The sequence below is a fragment of the Canis lupus genome, chromosome 10 (genome assembly GCF_003254725.2).
Source record: "Canis lupus dingo isolate Sandy chromosome 10, ASM325472v2, whole genome shotgun sequence".
NCBI lineage: Eukaryota > Metazoa > Chordata > Mammalia > Carnivora > Canidae > Canis > Canis lupus.
The window spans coordinates 59,406,131-59,425,733 of record NC_064252.1 but is presented as its reverse complement, the minus strand read 5'-3'; the positions used below and the strand labels follow the sequence as shown (position 1 = coordinate 59,425,733).

The window sequence follows — 19,603 nt, the reverse complement described above, 5'->3', positions numbered from 1 at the left end:
AACTGTAGTAGTTTTCCATGGGTAACTACTTATCTTTAAAGAAGAATGAACTACTAATGAACTACAGCATGGGTAAAGCTCACAAACATTATGCTAGGTGAAAGAAGCCAGGAACAAGGGAGTATGTCCTATAATTCCATTTATATGACATTCCTAAAAAATGCAAAAACTCCTGGGGGAGAAATCACTGCCAGGGGCCAGGGTGGGGGTCAGGCTAGAGATGAGGGCCGACTGCAATGGGGGAGGACAGAAAGTTTGAAGAGGACAGGAACATTCCATATCGCAACTGTATGGTGGTTCTGAGACATACGCGTGTCAAAACGCATCAAACTGTAGTTAAAAGGGTGAATTTTACTGTTTGTAAATTATACTCCAATAAACCTAACCTTACAGAAAGTATGCAGACTTTTAAAGGATTTTTAAATATACTGCCAAATTGCCCTTCCATTAACTTAATTTCTTCTACTCCTACTGAATTTACATTCCCGCTGGCATTCTACACGTCTCTGCACCCTCGTCAGCCTCAATATCATCAGATTATTATTTCAGGCTTTTCCAATCTGAGAAGTTCTTTTAAAATGATACTTCATTGTTTTTATATGCATCTCTCTTCTTTCTAGTGATGGTGAACATTTTTTCATCCAATTCTGACAGTTGTATTTCTATGTTCTACCTGTTCATTCAATTATTAAGAAAATGTTTGGTGCTTTTCTTACTAATTTTTTCGAGTCTGCTAGATGTATCCCCAAATATCTGCCACAAATATACTTCCCAGTTCATTTATCTTTCTTTTTTCCCCATTTTTTAATGTAGACATTTTAAAATGTGAAATTCTCAATATTTTCTAAGATTTTTTTCTTCTGTACCATTACTTAGAAATTTCTTTCCTCATCTAAAGTTCAGTTAAATATTCAATTATAATTTTTAAAAAAATTTTGTACACTCAATTTCTTCACTTTTGAAATCTGTGTTGTCCAGTAGAGTGGCTACTAGCCACACAGAGTTACGTAAATTTAAATTAATTGAAATTAAGCTTTTTCCCTTTTTTTTTTTTCTGGTTTTGTGGTTCCAGGCCTTGCACTTAAATCTTTAGTCCATGCTGAGTTAATTTTTGTGTATAGTGCAATTTTTATTTGTCAGTCATACCTCAATAAAGCTAGGTGGTAAAAGCAAAGTCAAATTCTAAAAATAATTAATAATTAACTAAAATTACGTTAAATTTAAAATTCAGTTCCTCAGCCACACAGTCACATTTTTAAAGACTCTTTTAGAGGAATTTTAGATTCAATTTTGGTAAATTTAGAGCAACTGAGGTAAAACTGAAGTACAGTGAGTTCTCATATACCCACTGTACCCACCATCAACATCCCACACCAGAGTATTACATCTGTTTGCAATGGATGAACCTACATTCATTACACAGCGACACATCACTATAACCAAAAATCTATGTAGTTTACATTAGGGTTCACTTTTGGTGTGGAACATTCTGTGGGTTTTGACAATGTATAACCTGTCTCCACCACTGTAATATCATACAGAACAGTTTCATTTCCCTAAAAATCCTCAGTATAACCACTGGCAACCACTGATCTTTTTCGTGTCTCCACAGTTTTGCCTTTTTCAAAATGTTGCAGAGTTGGAATTATACAGGTTTTCACTTAGTAATATGCATTTAAGGTTCTTCCATGTCTTTTCATGTCTTGACTGCTCATTTCTTTTTAACATTGAGTGACACTGCATAGCTAGGATGTAATACAGCTTATTTATCCATTCACCTATTAAAGGACATCTTCATTGATTCAAGTTTTGGCAATTTTGAATAAAGCTGCTATAAACATCTGTGTATAGGTTTTTGTGTCGATGTAAATTTTCAATTCCTTTGGGTAAATACCATGCAGCGTAATTGCAGATTATATGTTATGAATATGTTTGGTTTTTAAAGAAATTGCCAAATCGTCTTCCACAGTGGCTGTATACCATTTTGCATTTTCAGCAGCAATGAATGAGAGTCCCTGTTGCTCCACATCTTTTTCAGCATACCCACATCTCAAGGGCTTGAGAGCCACCTGTGGCTAATGGCTACCATACTGATAGTAACATACAGAATACTTCCATCATCAGAAAAAGTTCCTGTGGAAATGCTGCTCTAAAACTTAAGTGTTTATACAGTGAAACAGGAGCTAATGTGACTTTTAATTTTTTTTTCTCTGCACGAATCCATCCCTTCTCCCACTGGATTTTGATAGTCCTTTGTTCATAGTCACTCAGAAGTTCAAGTTTCAGCCACTTAACTATAGGTCCATTAACAAATTATTTAAATCCCTCTGAGTCTCAGTTTCCCCATCCTAATTACGTTTTACTTTAGTGCATTAAATGAGATAAACAAGGTAAGATCAATCACAACATTCATCATGCTAATCCTCATTTGTAAACTCTTCCGGGTTAGGAGAGTGATTTTTTTTAATGTCTCAGTATGATACTGTGAGGGTCCTTACTGGAAGCAGAAGCTTAATACTGTACTTACCCGATCTGGATTTCTATAACCTAACAGTAGATTCGCGGCTTTTATATCACCATGAACATATTCATTTTCATGTATATACTCCAGGACATCCAACTACGGGAAGAAATATATAAAATTATGTTAATATCTGTTTCAAACTCATGATCAACTTCGAACATTCTGAATATAGAACAACATGTATTTTTTCATAGTGATAACAAACTAACATTTCTACAATCATATATTTATCTGTTTATCATATATACTGGTCACTTATCCTGGAAAAAAGTTGAATAACATGATCCTCAAATATCAAGTGTTTTAATTAAACCTCTGATGGAAAGAAACCAAGATTCAACAATGCCTAGGCCTATGCCCTGGACAGTCTAATGTCCCAAGTCACACTGTGCAAAGAGGAAAAACAGTAACATCAGAGATCCAAAGTAAAATAATCATGAAGCCCACTCAGCAATTCCTCATCCAAGCAATGATTATAAATCAAGTTTTGGAGACCGCAGAACAAAACACCATGTCTCTGAGCACACAGAAAGACATTCTCCTTCTGGACAATAACAGAAAATACCTTAGCTTCATCTTTAAAGCCCTTGAACCTTCCATGTCACTTACACCCAGTGCTCAATAAACATGTGCTGGCTAGATAAATGGATGAATGGATGAACAGGAACATTAACGAGTTCTATTTGCCACATCCCAACCTGGCATGAGCAGTTTCATTCTATTTAAAATGGAAAAAATATAATGGAGCTTGGGCAAACCAAACACAAACAAGATAAGACAAATATGTAGTATAAACAAAATGTGTGCATGGGTGCTATTAAGATTTCATTGCTTCTTATTTGGCAAAGTATATATTATTCATTGCCATACTAATTACTGCCACCATCCCAAACTCATAATAAAAACTTTATAGCACCCCCATATCATCACGTATTTAGTATGGAAAATAATATATTTTGCCATAGTTTGCATTGTTATAAATACAACTGACAAAAGAGAGGTTATTCTTATAGCAATGCAAGCTTGTTCTGATATGTAAAACAAAGCTGTGAGGGGAAAAAAAATCAGACTGTAGAACCAATGCCTAATTGAGTTTGTAGTGCCAAACACAGCACATTCTGTCACTTACAGAGCCCACTGTTATCAATTTCACCAAAATAGCCTCTACTCTAAATAACTGACATTTCTAGGGCAATAATCCTTCATTCTCTGATAATTCCACAAAGGGCAACGATTTGTATATTGTAACAAGTAAATAATCTGAAAATGAGGCATGAGAAACAAGTCATTCATTCTTACCATTCGGATACCTAGCTGCAGGACAGTTGACTTTTTAAAAGTACCATTCTGGTCTGAGATCTTCTGTAAATCTATTCCTAGTCTTTCCATTACCATAAATCTGTAACTATAAGAAGGAGACGTCAAAAAGAGATCTTAAGATAGCAATGCTTGAAACTGCCTATTTATGAATTTGAAACAAGGAAAAACACCCCCAACCTAACAATGAAGAATATTGCAATCGGAACCATTAAAGAATGAACGTACATTAATAATCTCGCCGTTCTTTTAAAGAAAGATACTAGTCAGTATTTTACTCTGCAGTTAGTTTCTAGTGGAAGAGAATGCTATGCTGAAACATTCATGCTCACTCTTAGGTCATGAAAAGAGAATGGTCTTTCTAAATTAAAGAGTCCTGAGTTTGATTCATTTTGATTCCATCATCCGCTCACTGTAAGACCTTGAACAAATCATTTGTCCCTACAGAAAATTTTATTAGATTTGTTTCTCGACCTTATAAATCACTTACTTTATCTACACACTTATAAATATGACTTTAAACACACTTTAAACATTACTTTTCTCTATACACTTTTAAACATGTGTTGGGCACTTGGATGGTATGGTCGGTTGAATGTTCAACTCTTGGTTTTGGCTCTGGTCATGACCTTAGGGTTGTGAGATCAGACCTGGCATTGGGCTCCATACTCAGCCTGGAGTCTGCTTCAAATTCTCTCTCCCTTTGCCCTTCCTGCCCACACTCATGCTCTCTGTCTCATAAACCAATAATGAAAAAAATGTACTTCTTTTCTGTTTGGCACCTCCATCCCTTCTCTTCCTTTCACTTACATGCCTGCATCAGCCCCTATTCTACATTAATCTATGTATATACACATGAACACAGACATAAAGGAATTTTTGTCTTTGTTTAACAAAAATGTGATCTTATTATATGTACTTTTCTTCATCATACTTTTAGTATCTCACATCCCCCCACATCAACTGGTATAGCTCTAATTAATTTCTTTAATGGGCTGCATAATATTACATGATATGGATATACCATGATCCACTCAGCCACTCAGTCCTCTATTGGCAGCCCTTTACTTTGTTTGAAAATTATTGTTTAAAAAAAAAAGAAAATTGTTTGTTCGTTTTGTTTTTACTGATAGCATTTAAAGACCATCTGAACAAAGCACTGACCACTGAGCTTATTTCCTCACCTAGGAAAAAAACCATCACCTATCTTAAAAGGCTATTGAAAGGACAAAATGGGGTATCTAACAAATTGATTTTTTTCTTTTTAAAATATCATTAGTCAATTATTTATAAGTGATGACTAGCCATCTGTGGTGATTTTTAAAAATGTCTCTACAAATGCTTTGTTGTGCCTTTTCTCAAGAGACAAAGCTTAATTAAATCTCCTCTCTTGTGTATAGAGCAGACTTAGTGACTTGCCTCTAGCAAAGAGACTATAGTGGAAATATGTGACATCAATGTAAGATTTGAAATAAGTCAGAGAAAGACAAATGCCATCAGATTTCACTCATATATGGAATTTAAGAAACAAAACAGATAAACGTGGGGGGAAGAGGGGAAAAAGCAAGGGAGGCAAGCCATAAGAGACTCTTAACTATAGAGAACAAATTGAGGGTTGCTGGAGGGGAGGTATGCAAACAATCACATGAGTGTATTTAGAAGCAGATCTTCTTAGGCCTGTTAACAGCCACATGAGTGACCTTGAAAACAGATCCTTCCCCAGTCAGATCATGTGATGTCTGCAACCCAACAGACAACTTCCTCAGAAGTCCTCAGCTGGAACCAGCTGTGGGGAACACATAGTTTCCATGGGTAACTTCCATGTTGGTGACCCATGGAAACTAAAATGATAGTAGTCTGTCATTGTAAGGTACTATGATTTGGGTTATACAGAAACAGGTATTAGAGCACATAAGAAATAGTCATAGAAATAAAAAAAAGAAATCGCCATAGAACAATATTTGATTATAATAATTTCATTTTACCTTCTTCCCTGGAATTCAGTAATACCAGATCCATAAAACAGAGGAATTCCTAAATAATCAAGTTTTTTGAGTTTTATCCAGCTTTTGACTGCAAAGACAAATTTAACAGGAAAAAAGATATATATTTTTAGAAATGTTATTTCTTACTTTTATACAGATCCTTAAACTTATTTAGCTAACCTAAACAGAAATTAGACCTTTCCAGTAAATGTTTTAAAGAATCAAATATATCTACCTAGTGGCTTCAAATTCATTTATCACTGTAATTAACATAAAAACATATATAGAAATTTTAAACTTAAGCAATTATAACCAAACAAAAGTAGTCATGGTCATAAAATGCATTAGTATCATATATAACAAGTGTTTTAATTCCTGAAAAAAGTCATTTCCTTATACATTAAATTCTAAAATACAACATATGTTCAAAAAATTAAAATAAAATAAAATAGAACATATGTTAACTACCAAAGAATCAGTAGAGAGAATGTCTTTTTCTTTCCATTACTTAAAAATTTAAAGCCATGATAGTTGAAAAAATAGAAATTGGGCAGAAAAATCATCTTACTATGAAATTATTATACAGAAACTGCTTTAATTAAATTTAGTTTAAAAAAAATCAAATCTACTGAAACCATCAGGTAGCTTATTTTCCACTTTTATACCATATACGCTTAATGTGTAAGACAGCTCTACGATAAACAATCAAGTTTAATGGATTCTATTTGTCACTCTGACATAGTTTAAGCAGTTAGTAAAGACTACTGTCGTAACATTTAGAAGGTTTTATTAAGAAAAACAAAGTTAATTATTAAGGTTAGTCTCATCATTCTTTTTCTTAAATATAATGTAGAAGACCTTGACTATTATCATTTTTTACTCATACCAAGTTCCTAAAAGCTCTGCTTAGTCCACCTATATTGTACAGTATTTAAAAGTGCTTCTGCTGTTCTTCAACTCTGCTCAGATTCATTTCGTATTCAATTCCTCTAACTAGTGTTTCTTACATGTGATTTCCAGCTCCAGTTAATTTCCCACCATTCAAGTTTCTAACACTTTTAACTTATGTTCTAAATCATTTTAATGCTTAATCATTTCCATACACCTTACACTAATCCATTCTATGTCCACTCCTTTTGTTTATACATCTACCACCCATTTTAATATTTCTTCCTTACAACTTTTGGCTCCAAATGTTTCCTATGAAAGAAATGGTATCATTCTACTACCTTTTATACTTAGAGAACTCCTGGTAGCTTAGATCAACAAGATCTTGACATTATATATAAAGTAGAAAAAAATAACTTTGATTTGAGATATATAACCCAGTATATGTATATTATATCAACATTTATATACCATCTACCTTATTTTTATATAATAGTTAATTATATCATTTCATAATAAAATTTCTAATAGGAAAGAATTTTCCAAAAGGCTAGAAAAACAGAAAAATATTAACATTCACTTTAGCAAGCCATATATATACGTGTGTGTGTGTGTGTGTGTGTGTGTGTATGCATGGAAGTAGCTTGCTTTGCTAAATTTACTTACTATAGTCTTTTTTTGCAGCTCTTTGATAAAATTTAAGTTCTGAAAATAATGGGCCATTTTCTTGATATTCCTATAAAAGAAAGAACAATTAATTTTTATTAAGAAAAAAATAATCTTAAAGAGATTTCATATTTTAACTGTGAAAATAAGAGTATATATTCATAGTATATAAATAATGCTTGAGTCATTCATTATAAAACAGGAATCAAATTTCCATTAAAAATCTTAGAAAAGCACTAAATAAACTTGGAGAATCTCATGTTTAAATTTATATACTGTAATGATATCTCTACACAATCTTATATATGAAAGTAGTCTTCTAATAGAAGGAACTTACTAAAAGCACTGAGAATTTTATATATACATATGAAAGATATTCAATGTTTACCGATATGGACATCAGGGTAGATATACTGCAAACTCCCTCAGGGTTCATTCACACATGATACCTTTACTAAGTATCTACTATATTTCATATATATTTCATTGTACTAGGCATAAGAGATATAAACAATATAAAACCTCACCTTTGCCTTTAAGGACCTTACCATCTAGAGAAAAGAGGAAGGGAACACAGGAGAGGAGAGAGCCAGATAGGATACAAAGATGATAAATGCCAACACAGAAAAACACAGTTCTCCAGTCTTCACATTTTAATAATGTGAAAATGTACTATAACACTACATTTATTAATAAGTAGAATTATAAAAGCTAAGTTAAAACTGTTTTTACAAAGATACAAGGTATAGAGCAGAAAACAGTGAAGTATACATGAAATACAAATTTAAGAGCAAAACTTACCACTTTTATTACATGTCTTGCATCTTTATCTGGTTTACTTGTGGGGAAAGCTGCAGAACAAAACATAGGGTGGAGGAGAGAGACAGTTGTTCCCAATTACTGAATGTCTACTATAACCCAGACACCATGCTAAGCATTTTACATATATTTATTTATTAAATCCTCCAAGAACCTCTTCTGGTAGGTATCATCTTCATGTTACACAAGATCCTATTAAGGTTCAAAAAACTGAATAATTTGCTCACTAACAAGTGCAGATTGGGGACTGAAACTCAATCTATCGGGCACCATAGCCCACACATGCCATAAACCATACTCAAATACTCAAACATGGAAACCAACAGATACTAATCACACAGATCCAAATGTAGGGGAAAATATTTTCTAGATATGCATTAAACCCAGTATATGATAAATAGTAAAACCTACTGATACAATTTTACAAAATTAAAGTCTATGACAATTCAGAAATGAAATCTGATTCATCTTAACTAGAAAGTTCAAAACAATTTCTATGTGGCAAAATTCTAAATCAAGTGAAAATGAGAATAAACTCTTAAAAATCATCTTGTGAACCTGCCGATGAATCATCCCTACATTAAAGAATATGTATCTCCTATAAATCTCATTTCAAGTTATTTCACTTCATTTTATTATTTGCCACTTGCATTTTAAAAAATTTCTTATCGGGCAACCCAGGTGGCTCAGCAGTTTAGCACCGCCTTCAACCCAGGGTGTGATCCTGGAGGCCCAGGATCGAGTCCCACATCAGGCTCCCTGCATGGAGCCTGCTTCTCCCTCTGCCTGTGTCTCTGCCTCTCTATGACTCTCATGAGTAAATAAATAAATAAAATATTTTTTAAAAATTTCTTATCGATTTATTCTTTAGATAGGCTCCACAGCCAACCTGGGGCTCGAACTCACAACCCCAAGATCAAGAATCACATGCTTTACCAACTGGGCCAGCCAGGTGCTCCCCTGCATTTTAGATATAGTAATCCAACTTCTAATAATTCCACTGTTCAAATTTTTAAATCAAATCAGTCCTTTCATCTATTTTACCTAAATTATTTAAACGTTATGGTTTTCAAACCTTGATAAGTCAATGTGTGTATTTATTTGTACTGTGAAAGTCTAGAATCTTGTCATTCATCTCTTCACTCTTCATCCATTCAATGCTTCATTCATTCCACTAACCAATAATTATCATGAAGCTAGAATTTGCAAGGCATTGTGTCAAGCATCAGTAGTATGTTTAAAGGAAAATGAAAGGAAGAAAGGTGGAGCTAGTATTGATTATGATTCAGTACCCACAGCTAACAGATGGAGAACAATATCAATTCTTCCAGTATATTTTCAGTATGTTCATCAGATGCTATCCTCTTATGACTACTCTTAACATTTCTCCTTCTCTTTTCTCCTAACTCCATCAGCTTTCCTCTTTTTCACATGACAGATGTAAAAAAAAAAAATGGCAAATTTATCACAATATATATCAATTCTACTTTACAGTTGAGCCAACTCATGCACAACTTTTTTAACCGTTCTCCAAGAATTTTTATGTCAGCATGCTATCAACCATTTGAAGAAATTATTACTTCAGGGTTAGTTGATATTAGATATAAAATACGAATGCAGACCTCTTTCCAAAGAAACAAAATTTATTTGTATCAAGTAATTTTTACCCTTTCACCTTTATACATGTAAAGTCATTTCACTGTCACTCATGCGGTAATCCCAAAGGAAATCCAGGAGGGATGGATTATCCATACCCAAGGCAAGAAAAAACTAAAGAAAGTCTATACAAAAGAAGAGGTCCAGTCCTGTTATAGAAGAAGGGGTAAGAAAAGCCTTTCTTCCCACCCTACTACAGACTTTTCTTAGTACTGTGGAGCCCGAGCTTGTGGAGAAGCTGCCCTGCCCTGACGCTGGTCCATTTAGTGCAGTACTCACTCCTTCTAGCCAAGTGTCTTTGCTTCCTGAGGTAGAAGTTGGTAGAAACTTCCTGCTTCTTGTCTAAAAGCAAGTAGCCACATCAGCAAACATAACAACAAGCCCAACAGATGTAAGCAGAAAAGCACAGAAGAAAAATTAGTTTCAACTAGATAAATAGCTTATTTGGGTTCGAATGGGAAAAGAGATATTCAACCAGTTCAAAGGGCTGCTCTTTGCTGATTTCAATCAGTATAGCCCTATTACTGTATAGCCTTTCACATGATTTCACATGAGTATATGTTGACATATACTCAAAACACCCCACACTTGTCATCTGATAGCTATATAATATTCTCCATAAACTACCAAGTCAAATTATATTAGAAAGCCTAAATCCAAAATAAATTGACTAGAAAGTTCTTGGAGATGGAGGTTGAACAAATAAATTGTCCTAGTTACCATGGAGGTCTCTTTATAGTAATCAATTAGTTAATTAATGAAATAAATATTTATTTTCTACTGTAAGCCAAGCCATATTCTAGCTAGTGAAATTAAAAAATAATGGAAAACAGACATGGTATCTGCTTTTATAGTCTAATGAAGAAATCGGACATTCACCAAATATTCATATACAAGTGCAGAACTGTAATTATAATAAATGTAAAAGGGAAAGGTAGACAGTAACAAGAGAATATATAATTTATTTTTAAATTATATAAATTTTAAATTATATAAATATAAATTTTAAAACATCCCACCTTGTTGTAGCTAAAAAGGGAATTACTGAGCAAGAATAGTCAGAGAAGTGATGATGAGCCAGATGCAAATATAGCTAATAATTTCTGCCTGATGAAAGGTTTTAAAAACTTGAGGTGTAGTTGGAGAATAGGAAACACATAATTAGATTTGTATTCTTAACAGATCACTACACCAGAGTGTGGAGAACAGACTGAAGGGGAGGCAGAGTAGATACTAACTGATCAGTAAGGATTTAATTTTGATAGATCAGAGGAAAGAGGACCACAGCTTGGACTAGACTATCAGTGGCAAATAAAGAAAAATGAGCAGATTCCAGAGATTTCAGAAAGTGAAACTGTTAGGACTTGATAAAGGAGGCAAAGGGATCTTGTTGAGTAGGTTACTACTGATTAATCTACTCAGGGTTGAAAAGAATGATCAATCACAGATAGTGATAGTCTTGAAATTACAGGAGTCTCATATCTTCATTTAAATTTCTGACCAGAGGCCTAAGGAGTTGCTAAAAAATGCATATTGCATATACAGGATACCTGCCCTCCTAGCACTTTTTTCTATTCACTGAGAACTGTCTGGCTTTTCCTTTGAGGAACTAAACCTCCTGCTACCCATGTGAACTTAGTAGGGCTGTGTAACACAGTATACCTGCCCTTACATCTCAGAGTTGGGGACATGCCTAACCTGACTAACTGGAATATACAGCTCATTGCCCACAGTAACCAGTTCAGAAGAGTAATGTGCACCAACTAGGTAAAAAGTTATTTCCTAGGATGGCAGTACAATGCTATGTAACACAAGAAGACCATAAGCTGAAAGGATACCAAATCCTAGAAATTACTTTCCTCATCTATATGGAAAATCAAGTCTGAAAATCAAATCCGACACTGAAAAAAAGTAAGGTCAAGGCAGAAAGAGGGAGAGGGCCCTGTTGACATTGCTTAAGCTCTACACTATGCATACCAGAAACCAGAAAAGCCCTATATTTCTCAGTTATAAGAGCTAAGAAATCCCTCTTTTGCTTAAATATATTTCGGCTTCTGACAACCAAAGACTTACACAGGAAGGAACTAGAAAAACTAGAATATGATGGAGTCTGGTAAACAATGTCAATAAAGTAGCACACTAGATAAACCAAAAACTTTCTTCTATAAAATAAACAAGATGTTGACTATAATAAATCAAATTTTCTTATAAATAAAGAATTGATCTGGTTAAATAAATACATAGCCCAAAACAAAAAGAACTCTAAAACCAGAGGGAAATGTGCATGAGCATTAATGTTCTACACTATGCTGCAGGCCTAAAAGAGGTTGCCCACTCTGGTCAACCAAGTATATCAAGTGTCAAAGCCCTCTTGGGGGAAAAAACTAAGTTTTTGGGCCTGCAACAGGCAGATATCTGAAGTTAAGATAGCCACATAAAGTCAGATTTTCCCACTGCTATGCCTTCAGTAGTGTGAAACATTAAAAATAAGAAAGAGAAAGAAATGGGGAGATAGGGGAAGGGGAGAAAAGGAAAAAGGGAAGCAGAGGTAAAGAACGAAAGCAAGAGAGACTTCACCACTGTCAAACCCAGACAGAAAAGCAAAAACAAAACATCCCACCTTGTTGTAGCTAAGGTGCTGAGCATGAGGAAAAGTAATCTTTCCTTATAATTAGTTACTTTATAGCTGCCTTCAGGAATTTGAAGCTCAAATTGACCCAGCAGTATGATACAGGGACTTGAAGCCAAATGATAACCCAAAACACCTTGCAGAAGCAAAAGAAACAAATCTTCAAGAGACAGGCTGGACCCACATGATTATCAGATATAAAACATGGCTAAAGGTGAGTAGATGATCCAACACAGGAAAGAAACAAACAAAAGGCATAAACCCCAAGAAACACAGACCTCCCATATAGCTCAAATAGCTACTTAAAATAGTAGCAGACACAAAGTATCAGTAACATAAGAAACAATGTAAAATGTTCTATGAAAAAATAAACAAATTCAAAAAACATGAGAGATCTAAGAGACAGTGACCAAAAACGAAATACATTACAATTCCAAGAGGAAATATGGGAGTAAGTTTGATTTGGAATTGTCAAATACCAGAAATAACACAAAATCTATCTTCAGTAGAATGTATAACAAATTGTATTTAGTCATAGTATGAAATGCATTATATCAAAAATGAATGAAATACAGATATAGTAGTAATATAGATATATCTTAGATATAATGTTGAGTGAAAAAAACATAAAACAATGCATACTGACGATTATATAAATTAAAACCCCACCAGTTATATTTGTTTAGGGATACATACATACACAATAACTATAATGAAAAAAAGTAAAATAAAAACCATAAAGAGCCTAGAAAGTGTTTTACTATTACAAGGTAGGGAAGAGATGTAAGAGTTTCTAGAGTGATGGTTATATTGATATGTTATATGCTTGACCAGGATGGGGATTATGACAGTCTTGCTACTAGATACATTTTCTTGATAAATTATGTTTATGTTGCATGTACTTTACTATATATTAATACATGTAATACATAATCATTAATATTTAAAACCTAATAAATAGCCTAAATAGTAAATGAGATAGAGCTACAAAGAGTAAAATAGATTAGATATGAAAAAATACTCTTGAATTCACCACACAGAAATATAGAGACAAAATACGAAGATGAGATTATGAAACACCACGGAAATATGTGACAGAAACACAATTTTCCAAAAAGCTCCAGAACTGGAGGATAGAGAGAATATAAGACAGCCATTTTTGAATAAATAATATTTCATAACTATCAAATATGATAAAAGTCACGAACCCTCTAATTTAAGGATCACAAGTTCCCGGCAAGATAAATAATATCTGTATGCCATACACCATAGTCAAACTGCAGAACATTAAAGACAAAGTTCTAACAAACAACTCACTAGAAAATATTAGATTACATACAAAAGATAGATGAAGTGACAGTAGACTTCTCAACAGCAACAAGGCAGTAAGACATTGAATAATATCATATTCATATGCTGAGAGAAAATAATTACCAATCTAGAATAAGGTACACTATAAACATGAACAACAATAATGTACAAAATAGTAACATGGTGACTAGAGGTACAGTGTTGAAATGCCATGTATTTATCCAGGAGAAAAGTAGAGACAGTGATGAGCTTCCTAGTTTATTAAATCAAGAGAGTGTATCAAGGTTACAGGTAACCACTAAAATAATAGAAATAAAATTCAGAACTTCAAAATCAGTAAAGAAAAACGAATAAAGAAAACCTAAAAATCTAAGAGAAGTTTGGAAAAGAATATGTTCTTCTAAAAAAAAAGCAGAGTAAATATAAAATGTTATAAGTGAAATAAATTAAAATATCAATTTTATATCAGCTTTTAGACATACTTTTTTAATATTTTATTACCTCTGAAATTTGAATGCATCTTACAACCAAAGACATCTTACAGTTGCTGCTGACCATATAGCAGTTTGACAGTCACAAACCCAGTCCCAGATGTCTATTTGTCTTCACTTCAATTGAGTCATATACATTGCTGATAGCATTACATGTTCCACTTAATTGTCATTTACAATGATTTGTGCATGTAGAAAAATTAATTAACCAGTCCAAAACAGAAAAATGGGACATAAACTTGATATTAGTGAAAAAAATGTTCTTTAAGATAGGACTGCAACACTGAGTGCTCTATGAGTTCCATATGTAAGACTATTTTAAAGGTATTGTGTCATAGTTTAATGGGCACTATTAGGTATTAGATATAAAGTATATCTTACATAAACACAAAAAGACTGATTCAAGAAGAAGAAAATTATGAACTTTTAAGCATCTAAGACTCAACAAATGTATATAAAAAATGATGTATCTTAAATCATGGACACCTTAGATGTGAAAAAAAAACAAAAACAAAAACCATGCCAGTAATCATAATATATTTGAGTAGAATAAGTTCACCAGATAAGAAACCACAGGATCATTAGAAAAATAAATAAATGTATACTAACTATGAGACACAACTGAAACATAATGATACAGAGAAAATAGAAAGATTAATAAACTAGCCAAAACAGCCTGAAAAAAAAAAAGGCTGGAATATGTATTTTCAAAATTACAGAATTCTCAGGAAAGAAGAATTACTAGATATAAAGTTAGTCCAACCTAATCATTAAAAATGATTCAATGAAAAAAATGATCCAATAGAAAGACTAAATTCATGAACTTGAAATCATCTGGTATTGTTCCTTAATATAGAAATAAAAAACCAGCATAATTACAGGAAAAAAAATGAAAAAGCACAAAAATCATGGAAGACTTCTAAACAACTTCATAATGTATAGGCAAGCAGACAAAAATAAATTGGAATTAACAGTTTTTATCTAAAGACCACATAAGATAAAATAATTAAAGGACATACATTCTTTTCAAACATAAAACATTTTTTTAACTGCCTGTAATTTTACCCAAAAACCAAGCTTTCTCAAATTATCAAAGAATAATGCCTACACCCTAGGTCAAAGAAGAATCACAAAGGAATTTAGAAAATACACAGAACTGAGTACTAAAAATATCATATTGAAGCTAGTTAGCATATAGTGAATAAGTACATATTTATGATTTTTTTCTGATAATGTAAGCTTTACAAAGACGGAAATATTTGGTTTTATTTAGATGTTTCCCAAGAACCTCAAATAGGGTCTAATAAGTATTCATTAAATATCTGATGAATAGGAGGGGGTCCCTGGGTGGCTCACCGGTTTGGCGCCTGCCTTCAGCCCAGGGCATGATCCAGGAGTCCCGGGATCGAGTCCCGCATCGGGCTCCCTACATGGAGCCTGCTTCTCCCTCTGCCCGTGACTCTGTCTCTCTCTCTGTATGTCTCTCATGAATAAATAAAATCTTTTTTAAAAAAATTCAAATAAATAAATAAATACATAAATATTTGATGAATAATTTAATGAATGCAAGTAGTACTTAGAAATTAATTTTTAAGGAGGATTTAAGATGGTGGAGTAGTGGGAGGCACCCTGGGGCTTGCCTCATCCCTCAAATACAGCTAGATTGGCATCAAAACATTTTGAACTAGGAAATCGATCTGAGGATTAAGAGAATAATCTGCACAATTAGAGGGTGAGAACATGGTGGCTTCAAGGTTCAGAGACATGAATTGGGAGACAGAAAAGCTGCACTACCAGGTAGTGGGTGGGATCCCTTTTTGTGGGGAGAGGACAGGGAGAAAAAGGGAGAGAGACCAGGGTGTTGTGTCTGCACAAGAGTAATTTTCCCCAGGACCACTGACTGGGGATTCAAGAGAAACTGTGGTGAGTTTTTTACAAACAGTGGAGCTCAAATCTGAGGTTTTGGAAGTCTATGCCTTTTGCCAGAATCAAGCCGGGCAGGCAGTTATGCTCCTGGAGAGGGAAGACAGAGGCCCAGGAGTGGAAGGCCGACAATGTGGCGTGGGGATGCCCTGGGTAACGCTGGGAGAGGACGTTTCCCTTCCCAGGGTATGTCCTCTCCAAGGACAAGGTACCTGGTAGGTGCCACTGAGCAGCCACTCAACAGCAGGGGACAGGAGGAGGGCACAGAGGGCAGATAACCTGCTCACAGCTTTCTGCTGTGCTTCACCATAGACTCCAGGCATCCGCATGCCTGTGTGACTGCTTTTCTGACAGAGTGGATCCAGGCACAGCATTGCCAGGCTCTCCTTTGGGGGGAGCAGGGCACGTCCACACCTTGCTGAGTCCTTTAAGATATGGATTTTTAAATTCCAGCTGCATGCCGAAATAAAACACAGAAAGTGATACAGGGTGTGCTGACAGCCCTTGCATGGACAGGTTGAGGGCAGAGATCTGAAGGGGGCATGGGCCACAGAAGGGGAGACTGTTTGCTTTTCTGTGAGGGCTTCCTGAGCAGCTACGGCCATGAGTTCCCCTCCCAGGAACTAGAGGGTAGGGTAATGCCATCTTCCACCTGCCCCATACTCACCAGCACAGTCTGACTTCAGTGAGCAACACAGCACCCCCAGCAGAGGATGGGGTTGCTTACACCAAACCCCACCCCCCTGCACCCTGCAGGGACATTTTTACTAAGGCAGGTTTGTCAGTGAGCCAATGCAGCAGGTGTCTCCCTCAAAGTACCAACACAGGCCCCCTGCACATACCAAGTCTCCTGATCATAGAGTGCTCCAAAGCATCCATCACCTTCAGTTCTGGTGGAAATAGGACCAGGCTTTTCCTTTTCTTTCTTTTTTCTTGGGACTCAATCTTACAGTTTTTTGTTTGTTCGCTTTTCTCATTTTTTTGGATCAGGCTTCTTTCTTTCTACCTTTCTTTCTCTTTCTTTCTTTTGCTTTGGAATTAGGCTTATAGTTTTTTCTTTCTTTGTTTCCTTTTTTGTTCCTTTTCCTTTTCTCTCTCTCTTTTTTTTTTTTTTTTTTTTTTTTGAGCAGGTTTTGTTTTTTATGGTTGATGTTGTTTTTTAAGAGGGGTGAAAGAGGGGCAGAGGGAAAGGGAGAGAGAGGGAATATTAAGCAGGCTCCACGCCCAGAGTGGAGCCTAATGCAGGGCTCAATCTCACAATCCTGAAATCATGACCTGAGCTGAAATCAAGAGTTAGACGCTTAACCAACTGAGCCACCCAGACTGCCTTTATTTTTTTAATTAGACTTATCCTAACAAACAAATCAAAGCACACCTAATTAAAGGCTCAAATATCCCCAATGTAAGCAAGGTGGAACTCTGCAGATGACTGATCTGTGGGAAAGAACAGCCAAAACATAATAGCAGAGTGCAGACAGCATACACCAGAAACTCTTCCTGAAGCAGCAGACCTTGGATAGTATATGAGCTCGTCTTAATATAGTAATATTACTGAGGAGCAGACAACACAATGAAGACAGAAACCTAGACCTAATGACAAGGTGGAGGAAATCTCCTCAAAAGAAAGATAACAATAAATCACAACCAGGGACTTGCTCAAAACAGATATAAGCATTATATCTGAACAAGAGTTTAGCTGGACTTGAAAAAAATCATAGAAGATACCAGAGAAACCCTTGCTACAGAGATAAAAAGAACTGAAGTATTTATTTCAGGCTGAAATAAAAAATACTATAATAAGCGAGATGTAAAACTGACTGGAAAACTGCTATAACAGATGTAAAACAGACTGAATAACAATGAGGATGGAAGAAAGAGGAACGAATATGTGATACAGAAGATAAAATTATGGAAAATAATGAAGCTGAAAAGAAGAGAGAAAGAAAACTATTAGATCACAACTACAGATTTAGGGAACTCATAAAGTACAATAAGATCCATATCATAGGAGTCCCAGAAGAGGAGCAGAAAAAGGGGGCAGAAGGCTTATTTAAACAAACTATACCTGAAAACTTCCTTAACCTGTGGAAGGAAATAGGCATTCAAGTCCAAGAGGCACAAATAACTCCCCTCAAAATCAATAAAAGTAGATCGACACCTAGACATATCATAATGAAACTTAAAAAATACAAAAATAAAGAGAATTCTGAAAATAGCTAGAGAAAAAAGATCCTTAACCTACAAGGGTAGAAAAATAAGGTTAGCAGCAGATTGGTCCACAGAAACTTGACAGGGCAGAAGAAAGTGGCATGATATATTCAACATGCTAAATGGGGAAAATGTGCAGCCAAGAATACTTTATCCAGCAAGGCTGTCATTCAGAATTGAAGGAGAGATAAAGAGTTTCCAAGACAATCAAAAATTAAAGAAGTTCATAAACATTAAATCAGCTCTGCAATAAATATTAAAGAGTACCTTTTGAGTGGAAAAGATAAACCAAAAGCAATTAAGATTGGAAAGAAACAGAGACAATCTACAGTAACAGCAACTTTACAGGTAATACAATGACACTACATTCATATCTATCAATAATTATTCTGAATGTAAATGGACTAAATGCTCTAATCAAAAGATATAAGGTGCTAGAATGCATAAAGAAAACAAGACCACCAATATGCTGCTTATAAGTGACTCATTTTAGATCCAAAGTGAGGGGATAGAGAACATTTATCATGCTAATGGACATCAAAAGAAAGCTGGAACAGCCATACTTATATCAGACAAACTAGATTTTAAACCGAAGACTATATATAATAAAAGATGAAGAAGGGTACTAATATCATAATAAAGGAGTGTATCTGACACGAAGACCTAACAATTGTAAATATTTATGCCCTCAACTTTGGAACACCCAAATATAAAAATTAATTAATAACAAATTTAAAGAAACTGACTGATAATAATATAAAAATACTAGTAGAGGACTTTAACACACCACTCAATGGACAGACCATCTAAGCAGAAGATAAACAAGAAAACAAGGGCTTTGAATGACACATGGACCAGATGGACTTCATAGATATCTACAGAATATTTCATCCTAAAGCAGAACACACATTCTTTTCAAGCACTCATGGAACATTACCCAGAATAGATCACACATTGGGTCACAAAACAGGACTCAACCAGTACAAAGAGATTGAGATCATACCCTGCATATTTTCAGACCACAATGCTACGAAACTTGAGGTCAATCACAAGAACAAATTTGGAAAGACCTCAAATACATGGAGGTTAAAGAACATTCTACTAAAGAATGGGTTAACCAGGAAATTAAAGAAGAAATTAAAAAACACGTGGAAGTAAATGAAAATGAAAACATGACAGTCCAAAA

The 19,603-nt window shown here is 34.6% G+C and overlaps 1 protein-coding gene across 3 annotated transcripts in view; it reads right to left on the bottom strand.

Annotated features, from left to right (window-relative positions):
- VRK2 (VRK serine/threonine kinase 2) overlaps nt 1-19,603 on the bottom strand; it is a 216,092-nt gene that overhangs the window by 62,211 nt on the left and 134,278 nt on the right. For all 3 annotated transcript variants that reach the window (XM_035696513.2, XM_025467836.3, XM_049115552.1), the window contains 5 exons: nt 8,182-8,231; nt 7,381-7,450; nt 5,827-5,914; nt 3,824-3,929; nt 2,528-2,620 (listed from right to left, as the gene is read on the bottom strand). In XM_035696513.2, coding sequence (XP_035552406.1) covers nt 2,528-2,620; nt 3,824-3,929; nt 5,827-5,914; nt 7,381-7,450; nt 8,182-8,231 — 407 coding nt within the window. The remainder of the gene's footprint in view (nt 1-2,527; nt 2,621-3,823; nt 3,930-5,826; nt 5,915-7,380; nt 7,451-8,181; nt 8,232-19,603) is intronic.